Source organism: Aphelocoma coerulescens, chromosome 8 (genome assembly GCF_041296385.1).
Source record: "Aphelocoma coerulescens isolate FSJ_1873_10779 chromosome 8, UR_Acoe_1.0, whole genome shotgun sequence".
In the NCBI taxonomy this organism is placed as follows: domain Eukaryota; kingdom Metazoa; phylum Chordata; class Aves; order Passeriformes; family Corvidae; genus Aphelocoma; species Aphelocoma coerulescens.
The window spans coordinates 23,589,204-23,615,939 of record NC_091022.1 but is presented as its reverse complement, the minus strand read 5'-3'; the positions used below and the strand labels follow the sequence as shown (position 1 = coordinate 23,615,939).

General features: G+C 52.8%; 1 protein-coding gene across 1 annotated transcript in view; it reads left to right on the top strand.

Moving 5' to 3' along the window:
- ZSWIM5 (zinc finger SWIM-type containing 5) overlaps positions 1-24,972 on the top strand; it is a 96,816-nt gene extending 71,844 nt beyond the window's left edge. Inside the window, exons 3-14 of the mRNA XM_069023260.1 lie at positions 4,809-4,957; positions 5,600-5,750; positions 11,091-11,270; positions 13,548-13,724; positions 15,994-16,140; positions 17,141-17,278; positions 17,758-18,018; positions 18,412-18,547; positions 20,233-20,390; positions 22,453-22,616; positions 22,923-23,004; positions 23,427-24,972. Coding sequence (XP_068879361.1) covers positions 4,809-4,957; positions 5,600-5,750; positions 11,091-11,270; positions 13,548-13,724; positions 15,994-16,140; positions 17,141-17,278; positions 17,758-18,018; positions 18,412-18,547; positions 20,233-20,390; positions 22,453-22,616; positions 22,923-23,004; positions 23,427-24,289 — 2,606 coding nt within the window. The 3' untranslated portion in view covers positions 24,290-24,972. The remainder of the gene's footprint in view (positions 1-4,808; positions 4,958-5,599; positions 5,751-11,090; positions 11,271-13,547; positions 13,725-15,993; positions 16,141-17,140; positions 17,279-17,757; positions 18,019-18,411; positions 18,548-20,232; positions 20,391-22,452; positions 22,617-22,922; positions 23,005-23,426) is intronic.
- Positions 24,973-26,736: the final 1,764 nt, after the last annotated feature.

The window sequence follows — 26,736 nt, the reverse complement described above, 5'->3', positions numbered from 1 at the left end:
GGGCAGCTCCCTCTGAGGACAAGCCATGTGAATCACCAAGGGGCTTCTGTGGTCCTGCAGAGTCTCAGGACCTTCCTTGGAGGAGAGGACTTTTGGAAAACTCGTAGAGGCAATGTTCCTCAGGCTTTGGCATGGGAAAAGCGGATCTACTTATGCAAAGCCATAAGAAGCCTGCTGCCTCATCCATCCCCTTTTGTCCCACATGCATTCTTGACCAACTTGAGCTTTCCTTCAGCTCCTGGGCTAATACTGTCCTTCACCCACTGTCCCATTTTGCTCCTTCTGCACAGGAAGTCGGCTGCCAGGTCAGTGTGCAGGAGGTCCCTGCCTGTCCTGTCGCATCGAGCCAAGGCTGATGTTTGAGGAGTCTTCGGGTGCTCTTTTGACTTTCAGGTCATCCCGAGACAGTGTCTGGAGGGCAGCACCAGTAAATCTATTTGAAATTCTGCCTTCCCACAGGGGAGGAGGAGAAGGTCAGATCTCCAGGGCATTCGTGTTCCTGTTTGCTGAGCTGATGGGGATTTAAGGGAAAAAAACACACCTGAGTGCTGGAGAGAAAGGCAGCTCTTCCCTTGTTTTGCAGAGAGACTGAGCTTGCGAAATTACTCCAGGGCACATGAGTGGTGCTTGACAAGCATCTTCCAAAGTGAGCTGCCCCAGATACTGGTACCAGCTGGACCACATTGCTCCTGTCCACCATGCTGGGAGCCAGTCTGGATTCACTTGCCCTGTTGCTGTCAGGTGTATGTGAATCTTCAGGCTGCCCTGGCAGCTCCTTCTGACTTGCCTCCACTTGAAAACGAACCGGGAGTCTTGGCGGAGCTGGATTCCTTGCTTTGCTGCTATTTTTAATTCCTTATTAGAGTTCATTTCCTTTCTGGTGCCTGGTTATTTTCTCTTCGAGGTTTTCTGCCGTTTGCTTATTTGTCCATGTCCTCCCCACCCCCTGCCCTGAGCTGATCCTTCACATCTGTTTTCTCTCTGGACGCCTGAGAGGAGCCTGGAGGCATTCAGCAACACCACCATGTGCAGTCATGAGATGGCCCTTGTGAATGGCCACCACGATGGCCAGCCCTGCTCCAGGCACCACTGACCCTGGGGCTGGCACAGTCAGGCCCTGAACCACCGATGGGTGCTGGGCATGGTTGGGTAAAACAGCCATTTTGGAGATGCTGGAGCAGCCACCTTTATCCCTGGGTGGCTTTTAGCATCAGTTTATCAGCTCCAGGTACTGGTTAAAAATAATAATCATCCCTTTTTCTTTGTATCACCAATCCTGCTTCAGGTCAGATGCTGTGGGAGTGCTTTCCACACTACTTAGCTGATGTATGTCCCCTTCTTGGCTTCTGGAGCTTGGGTTTGGGATGTGCCAATGCCTTGTCGTGACCTATAAGGTCCTACTGCCTCCTCAGCCCTGGAAACCTGCAGCTTTCCAGTCCAGGAGCCCTTTTTGTTTTCTTCATGTTGGGCAGCTAAATTCTGAGCAAGGAGTTGAGTTTTCCATGCCTGACTTCACTCTGTTTTTTAATTTGTAGATTTTTCCAGTCCTTATTTCTCGGTCTTTGTATTTGCCAAGTCTCACTTGGCTGTCAAACAGTTAAACCCCTGAGCTCCCAATGAGGCGGGAGCCCAGCTCTGGGTGTGATGGATTGCATTTTTATCTCAGTTTCTACAGCCAGTGTAAATGGGCTGGTGAAACACTCTTTCCACTCAAGATGTGCAATGGTGTTTCCTTAAATCTGAATCCGGCAGGACCAAGATCCAGCACATCTGAAACAGGGCTCTTTGGAGCACGAATGCTGCTATATGAGAAATGTGTTATGCAGGCGCTGGGCTGTTTTACATGCCGTTCCCAGCTCCTTTGGAGCTGAGACATGGAATCACTCATCAGCTGCGTCACGGCATGCCGCTGCCGAAGCCCCCACAGTGTGAACGTTGGCAAGGGGAAGTGGACAAATCCTGCCATTAATATTTAAACCCAGCACAAATCCCGTTGTTTGCTCTTAAATGTTTATCCAGCTCCCCAGCGTAATTGGGCAGCCCGTTATCTGCCGGGTTGTGCTGCACGTGTGGGAATTTGCTATTACAGCCCTCTCTGAATCTTTTATAGGAGAGCAAAATACATTTACAAGCAAATTTGGGCTTTATTTGGAGGCGCGGGAGGCGCGTTGCTAATTTGGCTGCGGCCCGAACCCCAACGTGCGAAGTGCTCAATGTGTTGCGTGGGAGGAGGAGGTTTTATTTAGCTGCACGCTCCCTTCCTCGCTGCTCAGGCTTTCCGTCGCTAACGCTATGTGTGAGCAGCAGGCACTGAGGGGTAGCCCTGGGAACCCCAAAAAAACGCACCTACTTTTTGCGCCTTGCAACCTCCTCCTCCTTAATCTGCCACAGTGGCCATGGTGAGGGATCAGGGATGAGCTGAGCTTTGGTGGGTTGAGTCACCCCAGGTGTCCATGCCCTCCTGGTCCCTGTAGATGCAGACAGGTGACCCTATAGAGGCAGTCGAGGCTGCTCTGGATAGCTGCAGCTGGGAGTGGCGGGCAGGATGGTGGGGAGGAGGATATTAAGAGTGCAAGCGTCTGGGATACCTAGTGATGGGGCCGGATAAGCGCTCATGGTAGACAGATTAGTCATCAGTTCCTGATAGGGGATAATCGCTGGCTTGTCTGCTCTTTATCTTCGAGATAAGGATGAGGCTGGGGGAGGGAAGGAAAAGGCACAGAAAGGCTCAGAGGGCCAGCATGGACTGTCCCTGGCTGTGATTGTCCCTCATGGCTTATGGCAGGACTCTGAGCTGACTCCGATGGTACCGTCTGAGCAGGATTCGCCCCTCGCTGAGGGCTCAGGGTTTAACTGTGTCTCCAGGCCTATGGCAGAGGAGTGGGAGTGGGATCAGGATCAGGGCTTGTGTGACAAAAGTCCTCATGCTCCTCCAGGAGCTGTGTTTTCCTTTCTGCTGCTTCAGCTCTTGTCCCAATTATGTGATTGTGTCGACTATAAATTATTCTGCAGAGGGAGCAGGAGCATCCTGTCCCTTCAGCATGCCTAGAGCTTGCTGGAACTTCTCTCAGGCAGTGACTGTTAGGAGAAATAAAAGTAATTTTGTAAAGGACATTAAATACAAATAACTGTATCTTACCAGGTCAGGAGTGTTCTCAGCTTTTGCTGGAGGAGCAGAACCCCTGAGGTTGGTGTTGTCTTGCTTACAAGCCAGGAACAGACACTTGCCCTGCTGAGCAGGCATCCTGGAGCACGATTTTCATGAATTGTATTTGAGCTCCTGGTTCAGCAACACACAAGGCTGGGATGTGCACAGTGTCCCAGGCTGCCTCTGGAGGAAAGTGATTGTCTGCTCCCCAACCAGATCCCAGTTGAGGAAAAGACATCATGAAGATTTAATTGGGAATGTGTCAGCTACACCATCCCATGGCTCCTCATGCAGCACCTTGCTCTTCCTGTGCTGACCCTCTTCCCCTCTTGAGAGGGAGATGAGATGGGAGAAGCAGACCAAAGTGGAGTGGAGCATCCTCCAGCTGCAGCAGTCCTTCCTTGGCACTGGTTTTTCCTCAGGAGCTTTTGTAGAGCAGGACCCAAAAGCAGACAGCTGAAAATCCAAGTTTCACTTCCATTTTGTGCTCTTGGCTGCGCGCTGGAGTTGTGCTGCTGCCTGTCCTGTGAGCCCTGGAACCCATGGCTGGGAGGTAGGGTAGTGCTTGGCGGGGGAAAATGGGAATCGAAAGGGGCAAGGCAAGGGAAATTTGGTCCAACTTGTTTAAATCAATTGTGGGTTTTCTTTTGTGCTCTGGAAGATGAAATGCAGCCTGTGAATGCATATGTGTGCCTGCCAAAAGCCCTGCTCTGGTCACAGTTTGCTCTTTGAAGGATTATTGATCCTTTTTTCTTTCCTGTGGAGGGTCTCTCCCAGGCAGGTATATTGATGCCCAGGGACTTGTCCCCTGTCCTAAAGCAAACGAGGGGCAGGATCAGGTGTTTAACCCAGGGCTCTGGAGCCCATATGCAGCAGTACCTTTGTTACGCTGTTCCGAACATGGGGAAGGGCTTGCAGGAATTGGAGCTTTACTGATGTTTTAACAAACCGGTGATGTGGAGCAGGAGCACCCTGGGCAATCCCTGGAGCCATGGAGCGCTCCGGGCTCTGCAGCTGTGCTGCCCACACTCCTGGGCCTTTAGAGGAAGGCAGGTCCCTGGTCTTCCTCAGCCTCACTTCACATGGGGTGGAGAGGGTGAGGGGCCGTACAAGCATTAGCCCTGTGGTCAGGATCCCTCCTTATGGCTGCTGCCACCGCTGTTACAGGACAGCACAGTGCTGCCAGCTGGGGCTCACTGCCTAGGAATTGTAACGCTATGGAGCAGCGAGGAGTCCCCAGGCAGGTGCAAAGGAGGAAATTTATTTACAAAAAACCTGGCCTTTTTATGCCGTTGGTTGTTAGTTTACATAGTTTTGAGGCACAACAAACCAAATTTAACCAACCACCATACACCATGGTGCAGGCATGAGGCGTTCATGCAGCATGCCTCACTTCCTCTATTCTAGCTGAGTCATTCTCCCACAGTCCATTTCTACTTAGGCTAAGTAACAGGCCAGAGCCATGATTTTACCAGGCCTTCCCTTTACAAAGCTTTACCTATCAGTCACAAGGAATCAAGTTGATTTTCTGTCACTGAGATGATAAAATAAAGGTAGGTCCCATTAAAATTGAGGTAGGTCCACTTCTTGCTAGTGGGGCTGCTGACCCTGCTGCCATAAACATGGTTGTCTCTCTTCTCCTCCCTTCCCATCCTCTCAGGTGCTCCTGACCCCACTGCTGGAGCCAGCATCGACGATGAGAACTGCTGGCACTTGGACGAGGAGCAAGTCCGAGAGCAGGTGAAGCTGTTCCTATCTCAGGGAGGGTACTACGGCTCGGGGAAGCAGCTCAACTCCATGTTTGCCAAGGTGAGGAGCCGGCTGCTCTCTCCCATCTCTGCTCGGCGTGTCACATAGCTGGCAGTGGCTGGCTGCCCTGGCAGAGTGCCCATCACAGCTGGGAATCTCTGCTCCAGTGCCTTCTCGCCCTGTCGCGGAGCAGGCGGTTGTAATCCAGGCTCTGGGTCAGGCCTGGATTGTCTCACCTGCTGCCCTGGCAGGTCCCTTCCTCCCATGAGTGCCATTGATCCCTTTGCAAGGAAGAGCGTTCCCCCATCTCCCCTTCAGCACAGTGGGGAAAAAGCCAATCCTGCAGACCTTACTAAGACCATGGGAAGGTGGGATCATAATCCACAAGTCCCACCAACCTATGGGCTTTTCTCTTTCCTTGCAGAAGGGCCTTGTTTACATGTTCTTAATCTCAGTCCCCTTCACAGCCTGGCTGTGACTGCTACTCAACTGAGCTCCAACCAACCTCATCACAGCCATTGCATGAGGGTTATAATTTATGGCTACACATTATACATAGACACACATATATGTATGTATGTATTTACAGTTTGGACCCTCAGGCTAAAGGAGCTGTGGGTTGCCAGCCACATGAAAATGTCTTAAACACCTCTGAGGAACCATGGTTTGTCTCACCGAAGACTTTCTCTTTGTCCTTCCCAGGTCCGGGAGATGCTGCGCATGAGGGACTCCAACGGGGCCAGGATGCTGACGTTGATAACAGAGCAGTTCATGGCTGATCCTCGGCTCTCCCTCTGGAGGCAGCAGGGGACGGGCATAACAGAGAAGTGCCGGCAGCTCTGGGATGAGCTGGGTAAGGGTCACTGCCTTGCAGAGAGGAGCAGAGTTATCTGAGTTGCTGGTCCAATGGGGACATCATTACAGAGGCCCTGGATCAGGCCCAAACCACACAGTTCAACACCTTAAACCAGCCCCTCTCCTGCACAGGGATCAAGGATGACGGATGTGCTGTGTGTGGTTGGTCCCATGCTTCCAGCAGGCTGGTGCTTGGTGAGCTGCCCCAAAGCCTTTGCAAGGGAGGACACAGGGCTGGTTAGCCCTAGGGGCTGGCTGTAGCCTGGATGTGGAAGTGCTGTTCCTGGAGGAACTGTGATCCAGAGAGGGAAAGGCAGGTTCTCAAGTCTCATCACATCTCACAGATTCTGCCTGTTGTGGTGCACGTTTCCAGGGTGAGGGGGGCAGGATGGGCAGCACAGAGCCTGGTTGTAAGGGAAATGCAGTTCTGGGTAATTCTAGCTAAGCACCTTAGACACCAGCTCAGCTGGCTGACCCTGTAATATCATTAGAATAAAACATTTAGATGACGTGGGCTTGGGGAGGTTGGTTGTGTGGTGAAGTTAACCCTGCAGTTCTGGGCTCTCCTGGACATACGGGATCTTGGGTGAATAGTTTGACTTGAGCCATAGTTTGATGAGTAAGTTTGAGCTCCTGTGCAGCCTGCTGGTAGGAGAAACTGTGCAAGGGCAAGGGCTAATGGTCTGGCACCAAAGAGGTATGGTAGAGCTGGAAGAAGGATTAGGATGATCTGGGATTTGGAGCATCTGAGACTGCAGACCCACCTACCAAGTGCCCAACAAATGCAAATAGAAATGAGCCTGGGGACTCTGGCCAAGCTATGCAGACAAGATCTGGGCAGGGGTGGGATGTCTTGCTTCTGTATGAAGTTTCCTGGATGGAAATAACCACACCAGCTCTGGAGAGCTCATCTATGCTTGCTTGCCAAGAAGATATTTCCAGGATTTTGGGATGCTGCAGCTAGACAATTGGATATGCAAGGATCCTGGAGAGGTAGCCAAGTCCACCAAGCCAGAATTTCCACATGGAAAAAAGCAAACACATTGGTTATATATGAATGGATGGGTGTGTGGGCAGGTCTGGACGCAGGAAGCAATTTGCTCAAAATTACAGATAATTTGGCCAGATTTCCAAGCTGCTATCCAAGCCGAGAGCCCTCCCTCCCTTCCTGCACAGGCGAGGGTAGAGTGGTTGGGTTTCAGTCCTGGCTTAACTGTACAAGGACCAGGTTGGTGCACAGTTTTGGTCAGCAGAGTGGGAGGAGGTGGCAGCATGTCCCTGTTGGCAGATGGCAAAGTGGCTGGGGAATGTCAGGGCCCTACCAGTGCTGGATCAACACGACAGCAGGGGAAGCGTAGTGCCAGCCAACACACGTCAGAGCAGCTCACCTGGCATAGGCATGTCACACATGAGGGTCTGAGCATCTCCATGCTGAAGAGAAGCACCTGTAGAGGACACAATGATGTTCCAAGAAGCAGCTCCAGGACAAGATGGGCATGGACTATACTTAAAGCAGGGATTATCACCTGTAGAGGACACAGTGATGTTCCAAGAAGCAGCTCCAGGACAAGATGGGCATGGACTATACTCAAAGTAAGGATTATTCCCCATTTTACAGAAGCCTTCTGTGTTGGGCAGTGTGTGCCTTGGGCAGTGTTTACTGTAGGAGGAGAGCATCTCTCTGAAGGAGTTGTGGAGGCACAGAGAGACCAGAGCTGCTCTGAGTTGGGGGTGTTTGCCAGTAACAAACATCAGGAATGCAGAGTGGTGTCCCAAACTACCTGTGGGTGGGTAACAGTAGCCAGGGCATTTGGGGCAGTGGAAGCACCACGTTTAACCACTGCCAAAGCTGCCAGCATTACCATTGCTGCTGAAGGGAGAGATGAGGGGCCTGTTGCCAGCTGCCATGGGAAGCCCTGGCACAGACCACAATCCTCCACCACTTAGAAGCAAAAAATGGGCCTTTTGGAAATTATTTTGGGCACGTGTTTAATAATTAATCATCGATTTTAGCAAAGACTGCATCACAGACTTGCGTGGGATTGGAAGAAGATCAGCCTTAAAGAAGATTGTAGATTTATGCTGGGGAAAATGTAAAGGATTTTACAGGATTTCAGAGTTATAAAAAAACCCCAAAAATTAAAATAAAAACGGGATCATTCGCTTGTGCATGTGCTGCCAACTGAACCTCTATTGCCCCGTCTGCTGGGGAGCCAAAGGAAGGACCTGCTGGCTGGAGAGCTCAGCAGCGTGGGAGTATTTGCCCTGGCGCATTAGTACTTACGATTAAAGCCTAATTACAAAAAATAGATGAAAAACCAGCTGAAGTGCAGCCTGACCTTAATCTGCCTGGAGACGGGTTTATTTATCTCGGCCACTTGTTTACAGTGGGGAATTTCAGCAGATTAAGCTGGGGAGCGACCCTGTGGGAAACGGGAGAATTTCTTTGATGGTTTGGAAACTTGGGCGCGGGATCGGAGTGCCTGTCTTCTCTGGGGCCGGCAGCCAGGACCACTGGTCTGGGAAGGCTCTGACCCCCCTGTCCCTGCACCCAGCCCCGTCATCGAAAAGCATTTTTGTTTAGATGCTTAGCTTAATCGTGATCTGCCGCTTTGTTCCCCACTTAACCTCCTGCTATCAGAAAGTTCAGATGAAGGTTTCTGCAGCATGTGAAGAGACATGGAGTCTGACTTGGCGTGGCATTTCGGCTCAGGACAGGAGTCACTTGTGCTGTCAGCTGATGTCACTTGACCACAGGGCTCAAAAAACTACTCTATTATATCTCCCAGATAATTATCATGACCGAGAGAGATGCAAATCTCACTTCCCTCCTGCTTCCCATCTCCCCAGCACATAGTTCCTTCTGCAGGAGAGCCCAGGGGCATAATGTTTTGGCATGCAAAGGATGCCTCAGAGGGCTCCCAAAAATAGGCAGCAAAGTCATGAGGCTTCCGAGGAACGCGTATTAGCAGAGCTATGGGAGCCAAAAATCCAGCGGGTGCATCCCATTCCTGGGGGCGGTGAAGCTGGAGCACCAAGCCTTGTTACTGCCTATCAGCCAAGTTCTGTGCACCCTCAGACGCGTTGAGTTGAAACTGCCTGAGGCTGCTTTTCACACAAGCAGCCCCAAAGTGGGTGAAGAAGAGCAACGACAACAGGCAGGAGTGCTGATGGGAAGGGAATGCCCGACATCCAGAGTGGAGTGCAGGTTTTATCTCATGGCCACCCAAGGAGGTGGGAAGTTTTATCCCCTTCCTTAAGGAAGACTCATTTTCTGGAGCCGAGATCTGATTTTTAAAAACATGCCATGTCTGTGTGTCCCCTGTGGAGCCTGCAGGAGCCTGGGAGTGAGTGACATGGAGCTACCCTGGGAAGGATGGGCCCCTAAGGAGGTACCTCTTTTACACATTAATTAATTGCTGATGATGCAGCACAAAAATCTTAACACCCCCCCCAACGCCCATTCATCAGAAAGAAGTGGGGTTTTGGTGGGATGTCCTGGAAGCAGAGCTGGAGCTGAACTGGGCAAGGGCTGCTTTGGACATTTGCTGATGATCAGTGCTTGCAATTGCTTTTCCCGTGCCCATTCCTGGATGCGATGCTGCTGCCACCATCTGCGCTGTGACGTGGTGACGTCTCTCCTGCCAAGCCTGGCGGCTCCAAGGAGCCAGACATGCACAGCCACTATGCCTTAATAATGTTTTGAACCAGACATGTCCACAAGTTCCAGCTGGCAAAGGATTGGTCTGGGGACATGCACCCCAAAAAGCACCACCAAAGCTCAGCGTTAACGCAGAGGAGCGGAGAGACACCAGAGTGGAGCCAGGGCCAGGACATTGCTGCTCAGCCTGGTTTTGCCTCGTGTTGTCTGGCGAGGGGACCGGCTGCTCTGGCTCCTGTCGAAACTGCAGCCTCGCTTGGGGCTGTTTGGCTCAATGGCAGGGCTGTGCAGCTGGGGAACTGCTGCTCAAAACACAGCCAGCGAGGGAGGTGGCTTGGGCTTGTGGAGGAATCTCCTTGTTGTGCAGTGGAGGCATGTTGGGTGATGTTGTCCTGCCACTGGCTGTCACTTTGGGATGGGAACTTCAGCTGTGGGAGTTATGGAGAGGTGAGGGAGGGCAGCAGGCTGGGCAGGGAGAAGGAAGGTGCTCCAGGTCTCTGCTGAGCTCATGGAGGAGAGGCAGGGAGGGTGTTTCTGCAGGAGGCTGAGCTGTCCCACGTGTGTGACAGGATTTGACATGGGCAGAGAGAGGAGCAGCAGGGACTGCTCAGCCCGAGGGGATCCCTGGGGATACCTCACATTGCAGCTGTGGCAGCCCACAGCCATCCCACCCCACAGGGAGGCACAAGGGAGGGGACATGCTGCATCTTGGCAGCCTTGCAGGGAAATTTGGGTAGAAATGGAATTAGCTAAAGAAGAATTCACGGGTTTGCACTTACTTAGGTTGCTGTAGCCCTTGTCAGAGCAGTGAGTGACCCGGAATAGTCTGCAAGGCTCAGGTAGCAGCAGCAGTGTGAGCCCTGTGTTATGAAAGGATGAGCTGGATCTTAATGATCACAGATGTCCTTGGTCCTGGTTTTGCCTCTCAGACAGCAGACAGCATCATCAGCATCATGTGAGGTCCCATGGTTGACCCAGAGGGTGTCAGTGTGGGTGTCCTACTGGTGGGCAACTTGGCTTGCAAGATCCGAAGGACTCGCATCTGGGAGGGCTCTTGCCTGCAAGACATCAAGCCAAGCTCCAGGTTCCTCTGCTGCCTCCTCTGAAGGCTGGGGGCTACTAGGGATTGAAAAAGGAAAAAAAAAAAAGAAAGAAAATACACCAAATCTCCTTTTTAAATAGTTGAATGCAAATGGCCTGAAGAACAATGGCAGATGAAATAGCATTTAGAGCGGGTTTTAAAGCACTTGGAACGTGGGTAGGATCAAAATCAGGTTAGTCTTTGGAGATACAGACTCTGCAGCTTGCCAGGGTGTTTTTAAGCATGCTTTGATGTGTAGTTCAAACACTAGATTTGTCCTGGCAGACAGAAGCACTCACAAATTCATACACAGCCGCTCTCCCTTCCCTCCTCCCCACTGTCCCCCCTCTCATGAGATTATAATTTAGCTTCATTACGGAGGAGTTTTACTTTGTCCTGGTTTCAGCTGGGATAGAGTTAATTTCCGTCTTATTTAAAAGCCGTGTAAATCCCCCTCCTGGGTCCGTGCATTGTGCTGAAATGAGTTTACAAACCTCGATGGAACCTTGCAGGCTCTCAGGGCAAGCACGGCGGCCGGAGAGCTTTGCCCTGCGTGTATGGCGGTGGCACCTCCGTGATTTCTTGGCTTTGTTTAGGGGCGCTGTGGGTGTGTGTGGTGTTAAACCCGCACTGCAAGCTGGAAGAGAAATCCTGCTGGCTCCGGCAGCTGCGCAAGTGGGGTGAGATGGACGTCTGTCCCCTGGAAGATGGCAATTATGGTAACGAGCTTCCCAACATCACTAATGCGCTTACGCAGAGCTCCGGTCACAGCCAAGGTGAGTCTGGGCAGGGAGTGGAAATCCAGCTGACAGCCACAGGGATTGGGTCCAGGTTAAAACTCACCCCAAAGCTGAGAGAACTTGCTTCAGCTGCTGTTGATGTTTCTGGGAGTCATAGGAATACAAAATATTTCTCTTCCCAGTCTCTTGTTTTCTATATAAATGTTCACTTCTTTGCTACAGGGCAAAGTTGCCCGTGTTTTGAGTATCAAATTAGAGACCATTTTAAAGCAATTTTACTTTGGGGGAGTTTAGACCCCTACAGTGTGTCCAGGTTTGGGCATGGGGTAATACAGGAAAACAGTACTGCTTGCAACAGAGCAGAGCTGAGCTCAGAAGTCCTGGCTGTAATGTGAGAGTGAGGAGCTGGAGATGGTGCAGAGCCCCTTTCCCAGCCCTTGAGCCTCACTTAAAGGCTGTGATTCAGGTGACAGGGAAGTCATTAGCCAGGAATGTTAACGCAGTTCAAGTGCAGAGCACAGACAGAGCAATGTAGTTATGGGGTTGTTCCTTAGTGCTAAAATAGTTTCTCAACCGCTGACAAAGCATTTGATCCCTTTAAATTTAAGCACTCTTTCTCCTTCCTTTTGCCTGAAGTAGACATTAATTGAAAGTTATTGCTTTTCACATGCCTCTGTCTGCTGCACTGGAATTGCTCTTTGGTGTATTATGTGTGGCCAAAGTGGGTGGAGGAGAGGGGGACAGCAGCCATACCACAGGGGAAACTTCATTCTTCTGGGTGGGATTAGTCCCTCAGCAGCCGTTTGGGAGCGTGACTGTCCTTCCAGCCACCCCAGCCATGGCCAGGACTGCATGCCCGGCCTCCCTATGCTCTTCCTCAGGGAGCAGCTTAATTTAAACCTGGCCTTGCTCCATGTCCTGCACCATGGACTACCCCCGTGGTGTTCCCAGCTCTCCCAAGGATTTGCTCTGGCATTTGGGGAAGGTTGCTGGGGCTGAACAGGTCACTTTTTTTAGACCTGCAGGGAGTTCCCAAGGCACATGCCAGGGTTGTCCCCTTCTCCCTGTGCTCCTGCTTCTCCAAGAAGGGGACTGAAAGCAGCATGGGTCCTGGAGGTGTCCTGGGGTTCATGTTTGTGCATATGCAAATACTGCTCCGGATTGTTGCCAGCCTCTTTTATTACTGAAGAACAGCTGATTCTTGAAAACCTTCCTGGTAAAGTGAGCAGGCTTGGTTCTCAACGTACAAACACCTGTTTAATTTCTCTCCACCTCAGGGTGCCTGCAGCATTCCGGCTAATTGCTTGTTGCCATCGTTTCCGGAGCATGTTTACCCAGCCTCCCTGGATCAGCTTTGAACAGTGCCTTTTGTTTTCCACCCTTGAATGCATTTAACTCGGCCCCTCTTGCGGGTTGTAGGACCTAACATGGAGTGTTGCACCCCCTTTGGGGCTTCCCGTTTTGCAGCCTGCCAGCTATGTTTGGCCTTCATGATCCAATGTGGCTGGAGTGATAGTGGGGTTGCTCCACACAGGCTTTTTCCTCATGACAAACCACTTGTCTTGATCAATCTGGATGGGGTGAAATGCTAATCTAGCATTTGGTAGCTTCAGAAATATCCATGAAGTTACAGAGCAGCTCTGAAGAGGAGAGCAGACATCCTGTGCAAGGCAGCAGTGGGGTGTCAGACGATGCTGTCTCCTCCCTTCCAGCCCTCTCACGCAGCCCACAAAGGTTGCTGGAAGATGATGGTTCCCCCCATCACCCGGAGGTAGATCAGACACACTCATGTGGTTCCCTTTGTAGCTTCATGTGCTGCTGATCTAAGAAGCTGCAATTCAGTGAAGCTGAGACTGTGTTGGAGCAGAGGAGGAGAGCTCATGGTGCTGGCAGGGCTGTAATGCTGAAGGGAGCCCAGTCCTGACCCTGGGGCAGCTGCCTGCGTGCTCAGTGTCACAGGGAAGGGAACTCAGCGCCAGGTTTCAAGGCATCAGCCTTGTGTGTGACAGTAGATTGCGGTCACAAAGCAAATGGATGGGTGGTCCCTGCCTCTTTTCTCACCTCTCTGATCAAGTCAGCTGTTCTAGCAAGTTACTTAGCAATGCTGTCTGAGGAGACATTAGTCTCCCTCAGAGATGGGTAGGCAGCACAGGGATCCAAAGCCAGAGCTCATGTCCATCTCAGAAATGACTGAGGTAAGACCAGGTTTTGCTCTCATTGTAAAAGCAGAGCTCTGCCCAAGGAGGTCGTATCTGGGAGGAGGAACAGGCTGCCCTTGCCCCAGCAGGGCACTGATGTTTTTTCTCTTTGCAGACTCGCTGGCCAGGCCTAGACGAACCGTGTTCACCCGGGCGATCGAGGGCTGTGACCTCCACTGGCAGGACAGCCACCTGCAGCGCATTATCAGCAGTGACTTCTACATGTCCCCCTCCTACCAGCGGGAGGGCGAGAGCCTCCTCTTCAACTCCCAGGGACAGCCACTGTGGCTGGGTGAGCATCCAAACCAGCAGCCCCTCGCATGGCCTGTGTCAGTAGGGTTGCTCGGGGAGAGCTCACCCGAGGCTACCCTGGGTCGTTGCAAGTTTCTGCATCCTAGACTGAAATTGCTGCTCTGGCCCTTGGCCTGAGGAAGGGGGTGAGCAGAAGAATTTGATGCCCACCCACACCCCAGCCACAGTCCTTAGAGCAATCTCCACATATTTACAGTCTGGGCTTCTCTTGGGCAGCTTGGACCAAGCTCATCATGTCCCTTTTCATCCTGCCAGTGTTTAGCTGTCCCCAGAGCAAGCTCTCACTGTTTCCAGTACTGAGGGTCTGGGCACTTAAAGTCTTTTGAAAGTTGACTGCAAAGCACAGCTGTATCCTCTGGATTTTCTCTTTCCTGCTCTCACCCTCTTGTTAGTCTTCCCTGAAAGGCAATTAGCTGTCAATACAGTTAAGCCTCGTGTGAGCTTAAGGCATGCTGGGCCAGGCAAGCCCAGAGCCCTCCCGTGTTGAAGACTTTTAGCCTAAGTACCTCAAGCCACACAAATTCTCTCCTGCAAAGTCATGACCCTGGGCAGATCTGCAAACCCTCAACAGTTCCTTGTCTGGGATGAGAACGAGTGTCATGAAGGGCTTTGGGAGGATCCTGGTGTGGCTGTCAGCGCTCAGACCCCAGAATGGGAGACACAAGTCCCCACTCACCTTCAGGAAGGGGGATTACCCTACAGTTAAAGAGTTGAATATATGAACACAGAACAGGTCAAAGCTCACCACTGCACTGTCATCCACTCCAGAAGCTGGGGTCTGCCACCAGGAAAGAGAATATTTAAAGTTGTCTAGAGATGTAGTTTCTGGAGTAGCAGGCACTAAGTTGCTGTTAATGCCAGGAGATAGGAAGGGCCCATATGAAGGCTGCTGGGACACCTTAGCTGGAGCAGGAGAGGATATTTCTGCTCTGGGAAGAGTTCTGGGCAGCTGCAGGTAGCAGATCTCCTTCACACACAGCCACAGACAGCAGTGCTGGGTTAGCACATCCATGGACTCCATCTAGAATGGACATGGTGGCCACAGCTCCCCTGTCCTGAGCCTAATCTGGGTTCTGGTGGGCCCTTTTCCCCACCTGGTTGATGCATGTTATTTTTCTGATGTATTTGCCATGATTTTTGGATTTTGCGCTTTTGCTTTCTTGGCACCTCTTCAGGGACTCAGTGCTGGGAGAGGAGTGTGATTTGTCAGCAACTTCCAGTGATGAATTCAGCGAGAAGATGAATATTTCATCCATTTAGCAAATGAAAAGAGGGAGCAACAAGAAGCTCTTTTACAGATGTGTTTGTTCTGAAATCTCTTCCTCATGTATTCCTTGTGGGTGACCTTTGGGATGTGGATACCCCATTTGTGTTGGTGGTTGTCTGCATTTTCAGAGCTTTCTGAGCTCTTCCAGGAGTAGAAATTATCCCTCTACCATACCTTCAGATCTTCTGTGTTTGCCTCGGTTTTTTTCTCCCCTTGGTAGGACATTTTGAAAGAAAATGGGATTTTTGCTGCTTGTTATGCAGCATGTCATGTCATCTGCTCCTGCTAATTTCTCACTCAGTCATAATCCTCTCCACAGTTGCTTGTGATTTCAGGTGAGCAATAAGCAGGAGGAGCAGATGAATTCCTAAGCAACTGTGAGTCTTGGGAGGGGGTTTCGCGCAACTGTTCCTAATAATAAAACACCAGGTAGGAGAACTGCAGAAGAGACAGGATGTCTGCAGAGCTCGCTCCATGGAGCTGTTAAGGAATCAGTTCAAAGCATCACCCCAAGTCTTCCAGTGCCTCCAGCACAGTGCTGGATGCCCAGCCTCACCCCGTGTATCATCACCTGTGCCATGAGAGCAGAGAGAGATGTGGGACAGGACAGCAAGAAGTGTTTGGGGGCAGAGCAGTGAGAGAAGTCGGGATAAGCCATGCAGATTTTAGGAGAAATGAGTGTCAAGGTTGTAACAGCCTGTGCTGGAGCTGTCATATTGCAGCAATGGTGTGTTGGAACGGCTTCCATTAGAGAAGCTTTGTGGAGGTGGGGATTTAGGTATTGACGTGGCTGCTGTGGGTTGAATGTGGCAGGAGTCCCATTAGTATTTCTGGTAGGCATCCTTTCCAGGAGCAGGGAGAAATGGATGAATTCAAGAGTTTAGGTGGGGTGTGGGAAAGATGAGTAGAAGAGGCCCCGTGAGTACCATCCTGTAAATGCCTGTGCTCTGGCTCAGCCATGCCCCTGTTCCTTGCCTTGCAGAGCACGTCCCGACAGCCTGTGCCCGGGTGGATGCGCTGCGCTCCCATGGTTATCCTAGAGAAGCTCTCAGACTAACTGTTGCCATAATCAACACCCTGCGACTGCAGCAGCAAAGGCAGCTGGAAATATATAAGCATCAGAAGAAAGGTATGAGTAGAGCTATGTGAGAAGTGTCTTGTGATGTCTGGCCGGGGTGGCTCGGTTGGTTGGAAAAGTCTTTTCCACCTCCAAGAGTTGTGCTGCCCCATTCAGAGTGGCAGAAGTGGAGGGTAGGCAGCCCTGCAGAGGATTGCTCATGTCCTAGGAAGACAAACTGAGCTGCTTGAGCCAAGCTGGGTTGACACCCACATGCTAAGGACAGAGCTGCCCACATGCTGTCTTCAGGCTGCTGGAGTAGGGATGTTCTTGTTCCCACTGTCACTATGTCTGGTTGCCTGTAAGGGTTGCCCAGGCAAGTGCTGCCTGCATTAAAGAGGAGCTGCCTGACTGCAGAGCAGCAGTAACTGGCTGTGTGTGCTACTTCCACCTTGCATTTCCTGAATAGATGTACCAGGAGACAAGCCCAGTGTTCATCCTTTTGCAGTTACAATTGGCAGGGAGCCGGGGTCAGTTACTGCAGCACTGCTGAAGGTCAGGGACTTCTGGTCCTTGCCAGCTCAGCCAGCTTGACATCACCAAAAGATGGAGTTTTTAAGAATCACTGGAAGTCTTTGTCATCTCAGGAGAGATTTCTGCTTGTGTTTCCAAAACATTCAGGTTACTGTTGCAAATCAGTCCATGAGCTGCAGGTCTGGCATTATGGACCTGTAGAGGGACTCTGCTGACCCTCATGTCCTCTTGGAACAGAGAATGAGTCGCTGCATCTTATGTGGCCTTAGGGACACCTTTTTTTGTGTGTGTGCCTGCTCCCTCAGTTATCTGTGCAGAGTGGCTGCTCCTTGCTACTCCTTGCCCTTGTGAACTACCATGCCAGAGTTGGCCCTGGAGGTCCCTGTGACCCAAGTTGTGGGATAAGAAAAGTCCTCTGGTCTCAGAAGCCTCTCTGGGTGCGGAACTTGTCTGTCCTCTGGTCTCAGAAGCCTCTCTGGGTGCGGAACTTGTCTTTAAATTCCTTACTTTTACCATTGTCCTGTTCTATTTTATCCAGAGCTGCTGCAGCGAGGAGCAACAACCATCACCAACCTGGAGGGCTGGGTAGGCCACCCTCTGAACCCCATCGGCTGCCTCTTCCTCACCCTGACTGAAGCTTGTAGATTAGAAGAGGAAAATTGCCTTGAAATTTCAGGTACCAAGTGCTCCTCCTGGATCTCTTCCTGATGGCTGTAGCTGAGGTGGGTGCAGATCTGGGGCTCTGGACACCTGGGCTCTGAGTCCCCCCTCTCTGCCCTGGCAGGAGCAGCCAAGGCAGAGCTGCAGTGCAGGCAAGGAAGGTAGTGAGTAGAAAGAAGTAGAGTTTTCCCAGCCCCAGGGTTTGCAGCCAGAGCAGGGCAGGGATGAAGCATGCTGGTCCAGGGGAAGGCTCTGGTGTCAGCTGTGCACTCTGTTGCGCATGTCTTGGGTCTCCTGCATCTCCTAGTGAGAGCAGGAAGGGAGGGTGAAGCCTGTATCTCCCTCAGGGAACTTTTCATCCATTGTTTCTGGATAACTGAAAGCAGGCAGGAAGACAAGTGTAGGTCTTCTGAAGCGAGAGGTTTTTCTCTGCCATGATTCTGCTATCTGGGAAGACTCTTCTAACCCCACTGTATCTCCTCTCCCTCCTTTCAGATGCTGGGGACTCCAAACCCCCAGTGTATCAACATGTGCCCGTTGTGACCGGCAGCCAAGACAGTGGCGAGTCCTACCTGTCCCTGGCCTTAGAGGTAGCCCTGATGGGGATGGGTCAGCAGAGAGTGATGCCTGAAGGTCTCTATGCCCAGGACAAGGTGTGCCGCAATGAGGAGCAGATCATTGCCCGGCTGCAGGACCTGGAGCTGGACCCGGTGCTGGTGCAGACCCTGCGGAAGCAGTGCATCTTGCTGCTGGAAGGTGGGGACTTGGTTCATCTAGCTGACTTTTGTGTCTTAGCCGAGTGTTGGTAACATCTCTGAGGTGCCCTTTTAAAAATTTATGCCCATCATGCTTCTTCCTCTCTGGATGTGGTGCAGAGACTCTAGGATGGCTGCTCTGCCCCATCGCCTGGCAAAGCAAGCGTTTACTGGCATCCCTAGAAAAAGACCAACTCAGAGGCAATATGGAGAAGGGGCTAAGCACATGGGCTCAGTTTCTTTTCTTTTAGAAAAGGAAAGAGCAGCCCTGGATCCAACTTGAGTAACGTGCCAGGGAGCTGAACAGCAGATCCTCAGAGCTTTGGGGTGGTGCAAACCCCAGCCACAGATCCTGCTGTGCTAATTATGGCTGGTGGGCTCTGCTTCTGCCTAGGTGGTCCCTTCAGCGGCTTGGGAGAAGTCATCCACCGGGAGAGCGTCCCCATGCACACCTTTGCCAAATACCTGTTCTCTGCCCTGCTGCCCCATGATGCTGACCTGGCATACAAGCTGGCTTTGCGGGCCATGAGGTTGGTGCATGTTTAATTCTGTCTCTGCCCCCCTTTTTGTCTCTTTCCTATGCTTGGTGGGAATCTGGGATGCTTTGCAACTTTAGAGCAGGAATGAGAGTGGAGACGGGCTTGGAGCTTGCCATCCATGGGATCTTGTGCAGTGTGTAGGGCCACTGGGCGCAGCAGCAGTGCAAAGAGGTTCCTGCTCTCCATTTGGATGATTCCTAGTTTATCAGCTCGATCCATGTGGATTTGCATGGGTCCAATAATGTCTGCTGGCCCCCTCGCTCCAGGCTGGACCACCACTTGCCTGTCCCTGTGACAGGCATCCTCTGCCAGAGCGGGTCCCAGGCACACACAGAGCTGTCATCTGCCTTCTGTCTGCCAGGCCTCGGGCACCCTGCAGCCCTCCCTGCCTGCAAGACGGGCTGTTACCCTGGCACAGATGGGCACATGGTTTGCCCCGGGCTCCAGGGTGTCGCAGAGCCAGGTGGAGAACACAGTTGCACTCTGCTCTCCATTAAAATGCATCTCTGGGACTGGGAACACAGCTGATGCTGAGAGCTGTCCCATCTCCCTCCCCTGTGCATGACGCACTTCAGACATCAGCCCATGTACTACACTGTTTTGACAGGGATGGGTTCTGGAAAGGCTGGAGTTTCCCCAACAAGTCAGTGCTTGGAGGACTGTTCAACTCCAGAGCATCCCAGTGCTCTCTCCCTCTACCACTGTTAAAAGTCCTGGCCCAGAGCATCACCTCTTTTGCAGCATTTCTGCAGTGACACGGGTCATCTCTCCCCAACACTGGGGGAAAGTTTGAAATCCCCCTATCCTGGGAAGAGCTGCTCAGCTCTAATAAGAAGCCAAGGGTCTCTGTGGTCTGTGGAGACACCGCGTCCTGCCAGACCTGAGACCTCTGGCCATCAAACAAGACCAAGGGCCCTAGGGATGCCATCTGTTAGTATCCATGCCCTGCTCCCAGCTAGGATTCCCTGTGTTGGGGTATCTATGTCCAGGGCTGGAAAGGTTGGGCTTCTGCTGCCTTGTGGTTACCTCAAGCCTGCAAGCAGGGAGAGCAGAGGCACTTGGATGCTCTTCATGTCCAGGGCACAGTTTCCCTCCTGCATAATTAGCCATCAAGTTAGCAACAACAGCACCAACTCAGGAGTTTAGGCTGGTGATGTGAGACTCCTGCTCCCTTTCTTTAGGCTTGCTTCTCCCCAGGTTTTCCAGGCTTTTAAATATGCCCACAAAATCAGGCAACCTAACCTGGCTGCAGAGGCCCTGGGGAAATGTGCTGCTGCTTCTCATCATAGCCAAGCGTTCTAAGAAGAACCAGATGATACAGTCAGGAGTTCTGCTGGGTGCTTTGACATGAAAGGAGCAGGAGGGGAGGAGGGATTTTATTTTTTTCTTCCTTTTTGTTTTCTCTGAGGTCTGTGCTTTTCTTTGCAAGTTTATAAATCACTCCACGGATGTTTCTCCCCCTTTCAAGTCAGTCTGAGATTGATCCCTGTGCCCATGTGTTGAGCACGCAGCCTTGGGAGCCCCACACATGCACAGCAGCAGGATGTGTTCAAAGGCATTGCTGCAGGCAGCTGCCTGCAGGCAGCCCCTGCCTCGCCTTGGCAGCACCTCAGGGAGACGGGGTGAAGCTCGGGCTGGGCTGGGTCTGATGTTGCCTCCTCCTGCTTTCCCTTCAGGTTGCCTGTCCTGGAGACCACAGCACCGTCCGGTGATGTGACTCACCCTCACCACCTGGTCTCAGTGGTCCCCAGCAGGTACCCACGCTGGTTCACCCTGGGGCACCTGGAGTCACAGCAGTGTGAGCTGGCCTCCACCATGCTCACAGCAGCCAAAGGTCGGTGGCAGGGCAGTTCTGGGGCAGGGTTGATGGGACGATGCTGCACAAGAGCATTGAAGGGTTTTTCCGGGAGAAAAGAGGGAGCTGTTGCTTCTGCTCCCTCAAGCACTGGCAGTGGTGACTGGCTGGGTGCCCCGCTGACAGCCTGCTGTGGGCAGGGCATGGTGAGCTGGCCTTGAGAATCTGGGGGTTCTGGAATTCTTGTCCCAAAGGGCTCATGGTCCAACAGGGCAGGATGGGAATTTCCCATGTGGTGCAGGCAGGCCTTGCAGCCACGGTGCTGCAGGTCCTGGGTAGTGCCCTGGGTGATGCAGGACCATGCCTGCCCAGCAGCACAGCCAGCTGCCAGGTCAGCAGTCTGTGCCAGGCATGTTGTGGGGTCATGCCATGGTTTAGTTTGAAGCTGTTTATCCTTTCACCTCTGCTTTGTCTTTTCCAGCCCTGTGGTAATGATCCTGCATGGGCTGTGGGAGGGAGAAGACCTCCCTGTGCACCAAACCCCAAGTGGCTTTTGTGGGAGATGGGATCAGCAGTGCTGGGTGGGACACTTTGGTCCCAGCTGCAGGGGGCTTGTGAAACACCTCACTGGTCTCTTGGGCCTCTTCGGTTCCTGCCCAGGCACTATTATGAAGGCGAGCACAGGTTTTTCATTAAACATCCCCCTGACCAGAAACCAACCCCAGCAGGATGGTGAGGATCTTGTGTCCCATGAGGGTCAGTGAGCCAAGCAGTTGCCACTACCCTCTGATGTCCTGGTACTCCCAGCCTGACAGAGAAGGTTTTTCTTTCCCAGTGAGAGGGAAGGAAAATGAGCTGTCAGAAAGCTCCAGCCTTGCTGCCTTGGCAGCCTCTCCTCTCCTTCCATCCTCTTTCTCTAGGCTGCTTTACCAGGGCTGATGATGTCCTGCCCCTGATTTGCAGTGCCCTGATGAGGAGCTGGCACTTGGTTTACCCTTTAGGTCTTTTTCTCCCTTCCAGTGCCTAATGGGATGAGATTTTTATGCCGGGGATGTAGGGCTGTTGGATTGCATCTGTTTTTCCCACCGTCCCCTTCCTCAGGTGTTCCCCTGCTGCAGCATGTCCCAGTGTGATCCTGCAGCCTCTCTTGCCCACGCCCCCACGAGCCATTTTAGGGAGGCTTGGATTTTGGTGGCAGTGCAAGCGGCTGTGGTGGGTGGCAGGTGTTATCTTTAGCTATGAGTCACCCAAGATGTCTCCGTGTGTCCAGGTGCAGCACTGGGTTTTTCACACGGCTGTGCATGATTTGGTTGTCTTTGCATGAAGTTCATCTGCTCAGTCTGTGACTGGGAGTAGAAACAAAGCTGGAACCTAATGTGGCATGTTGGCACCTGTGGTCTGCACACACCTCAAAGGTCCCACTCCCCACACTGTGTCCCACAGGGACTGATAGGAGGATTTCCCAACTTAGATGCAGGATCATGATATTAATATGCCTGGGTGTTGTGCCATGAACCCCCTTCTTTGGGGATAGCTCAGCCTGTCTTGGTTGTGAGTGCTGTGTGCCTGACCTGGGACATCGACGACCAAGGTGCAGCAAGTCTGGGTGACCCCAGCCCAGTCCTGCAGAAGGGACTTGCTGGGCAAGGTAGCGTGTGTGCAGCAAACAGCCTTTCCTCTTCTTCCTAATGTTCTTGGATGAAGACTGATGTTTCTGCAGCCATTCAGTACTAGGCATCTCCCCAAGCCCCTCCTTTTCTGGGAAGAGGCTGCTGTACAGCTGTCAAACTTGAGGCCAGGGTAGAACATCCAGGTGGCCTGGAGATGTCTGCTGAAGACAGGACGTGTCTGGGATCACTCAGGTTTGTTTGTCCTCTCTGAGAGGATGAACTTGAGTGAGGCCGGATGCTGTAGGGTGTATCACTTCCTGGGGAGGGTGCTCCATTTTCGACTGTTGGACTGCAGGACCTGATCCAGCATTGCTGTGTGTCCTTGTGTGTGTCCAGAGGGGCTGGCCATGGTGAAGGGCAGGCAAGAGATGGGGCTCCAGGGCAAGTTGGGGGGATGCCTGAGCCATCTGACTGTTCTCGCCTGTGCCCAGGGGACATGCTGCGCCTACGCACGGTGCTGGAGGCCATCCAGAAGAACATCCACTCCTCCTCCTTGATCTTCAAGCTGGCTCAGGACGCATTCAAGATTGCCACGCCGGCCGACAGCAACTCTGACACGACACTGCTCAATGTGGCCCTGGAACTGGGGCTCCAGGTATGGGGTGATGCGGGGGTTGCTGGTGGCCCTTCTGCCCCCCACTCTGTGGCAGCGGTGCTGGTGATGGTCTTCCACCAAGCAGGGTGTCCCCCATGGAAGGAGTAAATTGATCCCTGTGTGGTCCTGAGCAGGGGACCTCAGCCCTGGGAAGCGCCTGTGCTCACTGTGGTTTGGGCGGAGGTGGGGCAGTGCCAAGGAGTTGGTAGCTAGTTGAACCAGAGGGATTTTTGGGGAGCACTGCTCTGTTGGGCGGCCTCACTAGAGCCCTGCAGGGCAGCCAGTCACCCCAAGTTTGCCTTGCAGGTGATGCGCATGACCCTGTCCACCCTCAACTGGCGGCGGCGGGAGATGGTGAGGTGGCTGGTGACGTGTGCTACCGAAGTGGGTGAGTTCCATGTGCGCTGGGGGGATCTGGCCTGCATGCAGTGGGAGCGGGATTGGGCATGGATATCCCTGGCTCATGCCTAGCCCTGAGCATCTGAGTTCTCCTGGGTGTCTTACTTCTTCCTGGGTAACTGAATTCACCTCAGAGCACCAGCTGGCAGGGTTGGGAATGGAGCAGTGGCTGGTTTTGAGACTGGGATGGGTGCTCTGTACCTGTGCCAGGCCAGTGGTGCTTTCTGTGCCCTGCAGCAGGATGGTGCAGGTTAGCCTCTGCCTGTCCCCCTCTGCCCTGTCCCTCTTGGGGCAAAGGCAACAGCTCAGCAGTGCTGTGGGCTGGTTTTGCCCTGTCTCTGGGTCTCAGAGGAGCCCTTTGAACTGAGCCAGGTTCCAGGGCTGTGCTGTGACCCCTGTGTTTTCTTGCAGGAGTGAGGGCCCTGGTGAGCATCCTGCAGAGCTGGTACTCACTGTTCACTCCCACGGAAGCCACCAGCATTGTGGCGGCCACAGTGATGTCCCACAACACCATCCTGCGCCTGAGCCTGGACTACCCACAGCGGGAAGAGCTGGCCAGCTGTGCCCGCACCCTGGCCCTGCAGTGTGCCATGAAGGACCCCCAGAACTGCGCCCTGTCCGCCCTGACCCTCTGCGAGAAGGACCACATCGCCTTCGAGACTGCCTACCAGATCGTCATCGACGCCGCCTCCACCGGCATGACCTACACCCAGCTCTTCACCATCGCCCGCTACATGGAGCACCGGGGCTACCCACTCCGAGCCTTCAAACTGGCCTCATTGGCCATGACACATCTCAACCTGGCCTACAACCAGGACACGCACCCGGCCATCAACGATGTGCTCTGGGCCTGCGCCTTGAGCCACTCTCTGGGCAAAAACGAGCTGGCAGCCATCATCCCACTGGTGGTGAAGAGCGTGCACTGTGCCACGGTGCTCTCGGACATCCTTCGCCGCTGCACCATGACGGCACCAGGGCTGGCCGGCATCCCTGGGCGCAGGAACTCGGGGAAGCTGATGTCCACCGACAAAGCCCCCCTGCGGCAGCTGCTGGACGCGACGATAAGCGCCTACATCAACACCACCCACTCCCGACTGACCCACATCAGCCCACGGCACTATGGGGAGTTCATCGAGTTCCTCAGCAAGGCCAGGGAGACCTTCCTCCTGGCGCAGGATGGGCACATACAGTTTGCCCAGTTCATTGACAATCTTAAACAAATCTACAAAGGCAAGAAAAAACTGATGCTGCTGGTGCGGGAACGGTTTGGGTGAGCCCCGGCTCCTGCCATGCTCACTGGCAGGGTCTGGCCGCAGCATGGGGACTCAGGAGAGAAGAAGGAAGGAAAGTGGAGATCACCTTCCCCCCCATCGGCAGAGGCTGCTCTGTTCTGGTCTTCTGTTTCTTTTTTTTGTTTGTTTTCTTTCTTTTTTTTTTTTTTTTCTTTTAGTGTTACTCTTTCTTGGATTTAACCATTTCACACACTGAGAGGATCCAGAGATTCCTTGGGCACAAACCAAAAGGCAACCACGGGGAAAAAGGATGGTTCACTCAGCCCCCTGCCCTCCCTTGCCAATACCAAAAGCTAACCTGGAAATCTAATACCTCTTTCCTGAAGGACATGGTCGCTGGAGGGATACGAAGGTTGCAAAGTGAAAAATCTTTACAATTATGTGGGGAATTTAACAAAAAAAAAAAAGAAAGGAAAAAAAAAAAGCGAGCAAAGAAACCTGCGACACTAGAACCTCATGCGTCACCAAAAGCGATGGCTTTGCAGAGCGCTTCTCCTGCCCGCCCGAGACATGCAAACTCCTCTATTTGTGAAGATACTTCAATAAAAACAAGTAAAAGTAACTGTTCTCAGGGATTGCTTACTAAAAGTAACACAAAAAAAAAGCATTTATGATACTGTAAATACTATAGTATATGTGTCAATTATTAAATTGTAAAGTTATAATTATTTATAATTCTGTCTTTTATTTGGGGGATACTTGAAATTGTTGTGGGCTGGGGCGATTATTTTTATTATTGCTATTATTATTATTATTGTTATTATTATTATAACTATTATTTAAAAAACCCACACAAAACCACAGACAAAAAGAGGAGGAGGCACACGAACATTTCTCAGGTTCCCATGGCATCGTCAGCAGCAAGAAGGGTGTGGGGGGGAGGCGAACATCTACTCGACTCACAGCCCTGGGACGGACGGACAGACGGACGGAGGAGCAGCTGCCCAGCGCTGGAGGACAGCGAAGGAAGGAACTCGGGGCGATGCTCGCTCGGACACACGCGGATGCTGGCGATGGAGGACTCGAGCCCATCGCAGGGCGGGTGCAGGGTGCGAGTGCCTGGGCGGGCACCAGGGCTGCCGGCTCCGGGGGAGGGAGGGGCAGCCGCGTCGCCTTCCCGCACGCACTGTTCCCAGCTCCGTGGTGCAGCCAGCGCCCAGCCCTTCCCGCCTCGCCCCGCGCTGGGGGCACACTCCAGCCCAGGGCCAGTGGCTCGTCAGTTTTGGTTCATTTCTTTGCCAGCGGGTTGGGAGGGCTGGGGGGGCCAGGGCCGGTCTGGGCGGTGACTTGTAGTTAGAGAACGTGCGCTAGTTATCTGCTGTCTGGTTTAATTTTTTGGCAAGTGACTTGTGTCCGCGCTCCGGCCAGGAACCCGATTGTACTCGGTCTCTGTTGCCACCGAAATAGTGGTCTTCAACCAGTCTGTTTCTCTCTTTTTTTCCTTCCCTTCCCTTTTTTTTTTTTTTTTTTTTTTTTTTTTTGCGTGCGTGCGTGTATGTGTGTGTGCGACCTCTTCATCTGATGTTTAATAATAAAAGGGATGAACATTACCGCCTGTGTCTCTCCTGCCTTTCTCTGAGGTCAGGGGGTCACACTTGTGCAGAGCAGTGTTGCAGTCCCCTGTGGTACCCAGCTCCTGTGTCCCAAGGAGGGGGACAGAGCAGAGACAAGGCACCCTGCCTGCTTCTGAGTGCAATTCCCTGCCACACACAGCGTTTAGCAGGTCCTTGCCCATGCTGGAGACACTGCCCTGTCCATGCCAGCTAGAGCAGTGTTGGTGCCCATGTGAGCATGCTGCAGTGTGGGATGGGGTGGCAAGGAGCTGCAACTCAGGGTTCCGGGGCTGCTTTTTGCAGGGTTTGCTGATCCCCAGGCAAGCTTGGCGCTGAGGATCAGAGGAGGTGAGGAGGTGTGCATGGGGGAACACTCCAGGACCAGCAGGATGGTCCCAAAGAGGCTTTGGGAGCTGGAGGAGTAGTGCCATGGTGCCTCTGCTGCCATCTCAGCCAGTGTGGCAGGGTGCTGGTGGTGGTGTGTCAGAGGTTCTCCTGCCACTTTTGCCAGTTGTTCCCCCAGGTGAGTCCTGCTGGGTCTCCCAGCCCATGAGACTACCCTGTGTTTATGCCACATTGGCCATTCCGACCTGAGCAGGACTGTGGGACAGCTGATGCTGAGCCTCTGCCAGGGGTGGGCTGTGAGCTCCAAGCTCCCAAGCTGTGACTCTGCCAGCCTCAGGCAGCTCACCTTCCCTAGCAGAGCTGAGCACATCCATCGTCAGGAGATGGCTGCTGTGCCCTGGGCTCACATCCTCTGTTTCAAGCATGGACACTGTGCAGCCTGGCAGGGAGAGGCATCCCCCCCAAATGACTGGCATCCCTGTTTCCCCATTTTGACCTGCAGGATGGGGTTCAGGAGCTCCCCCTCACCTC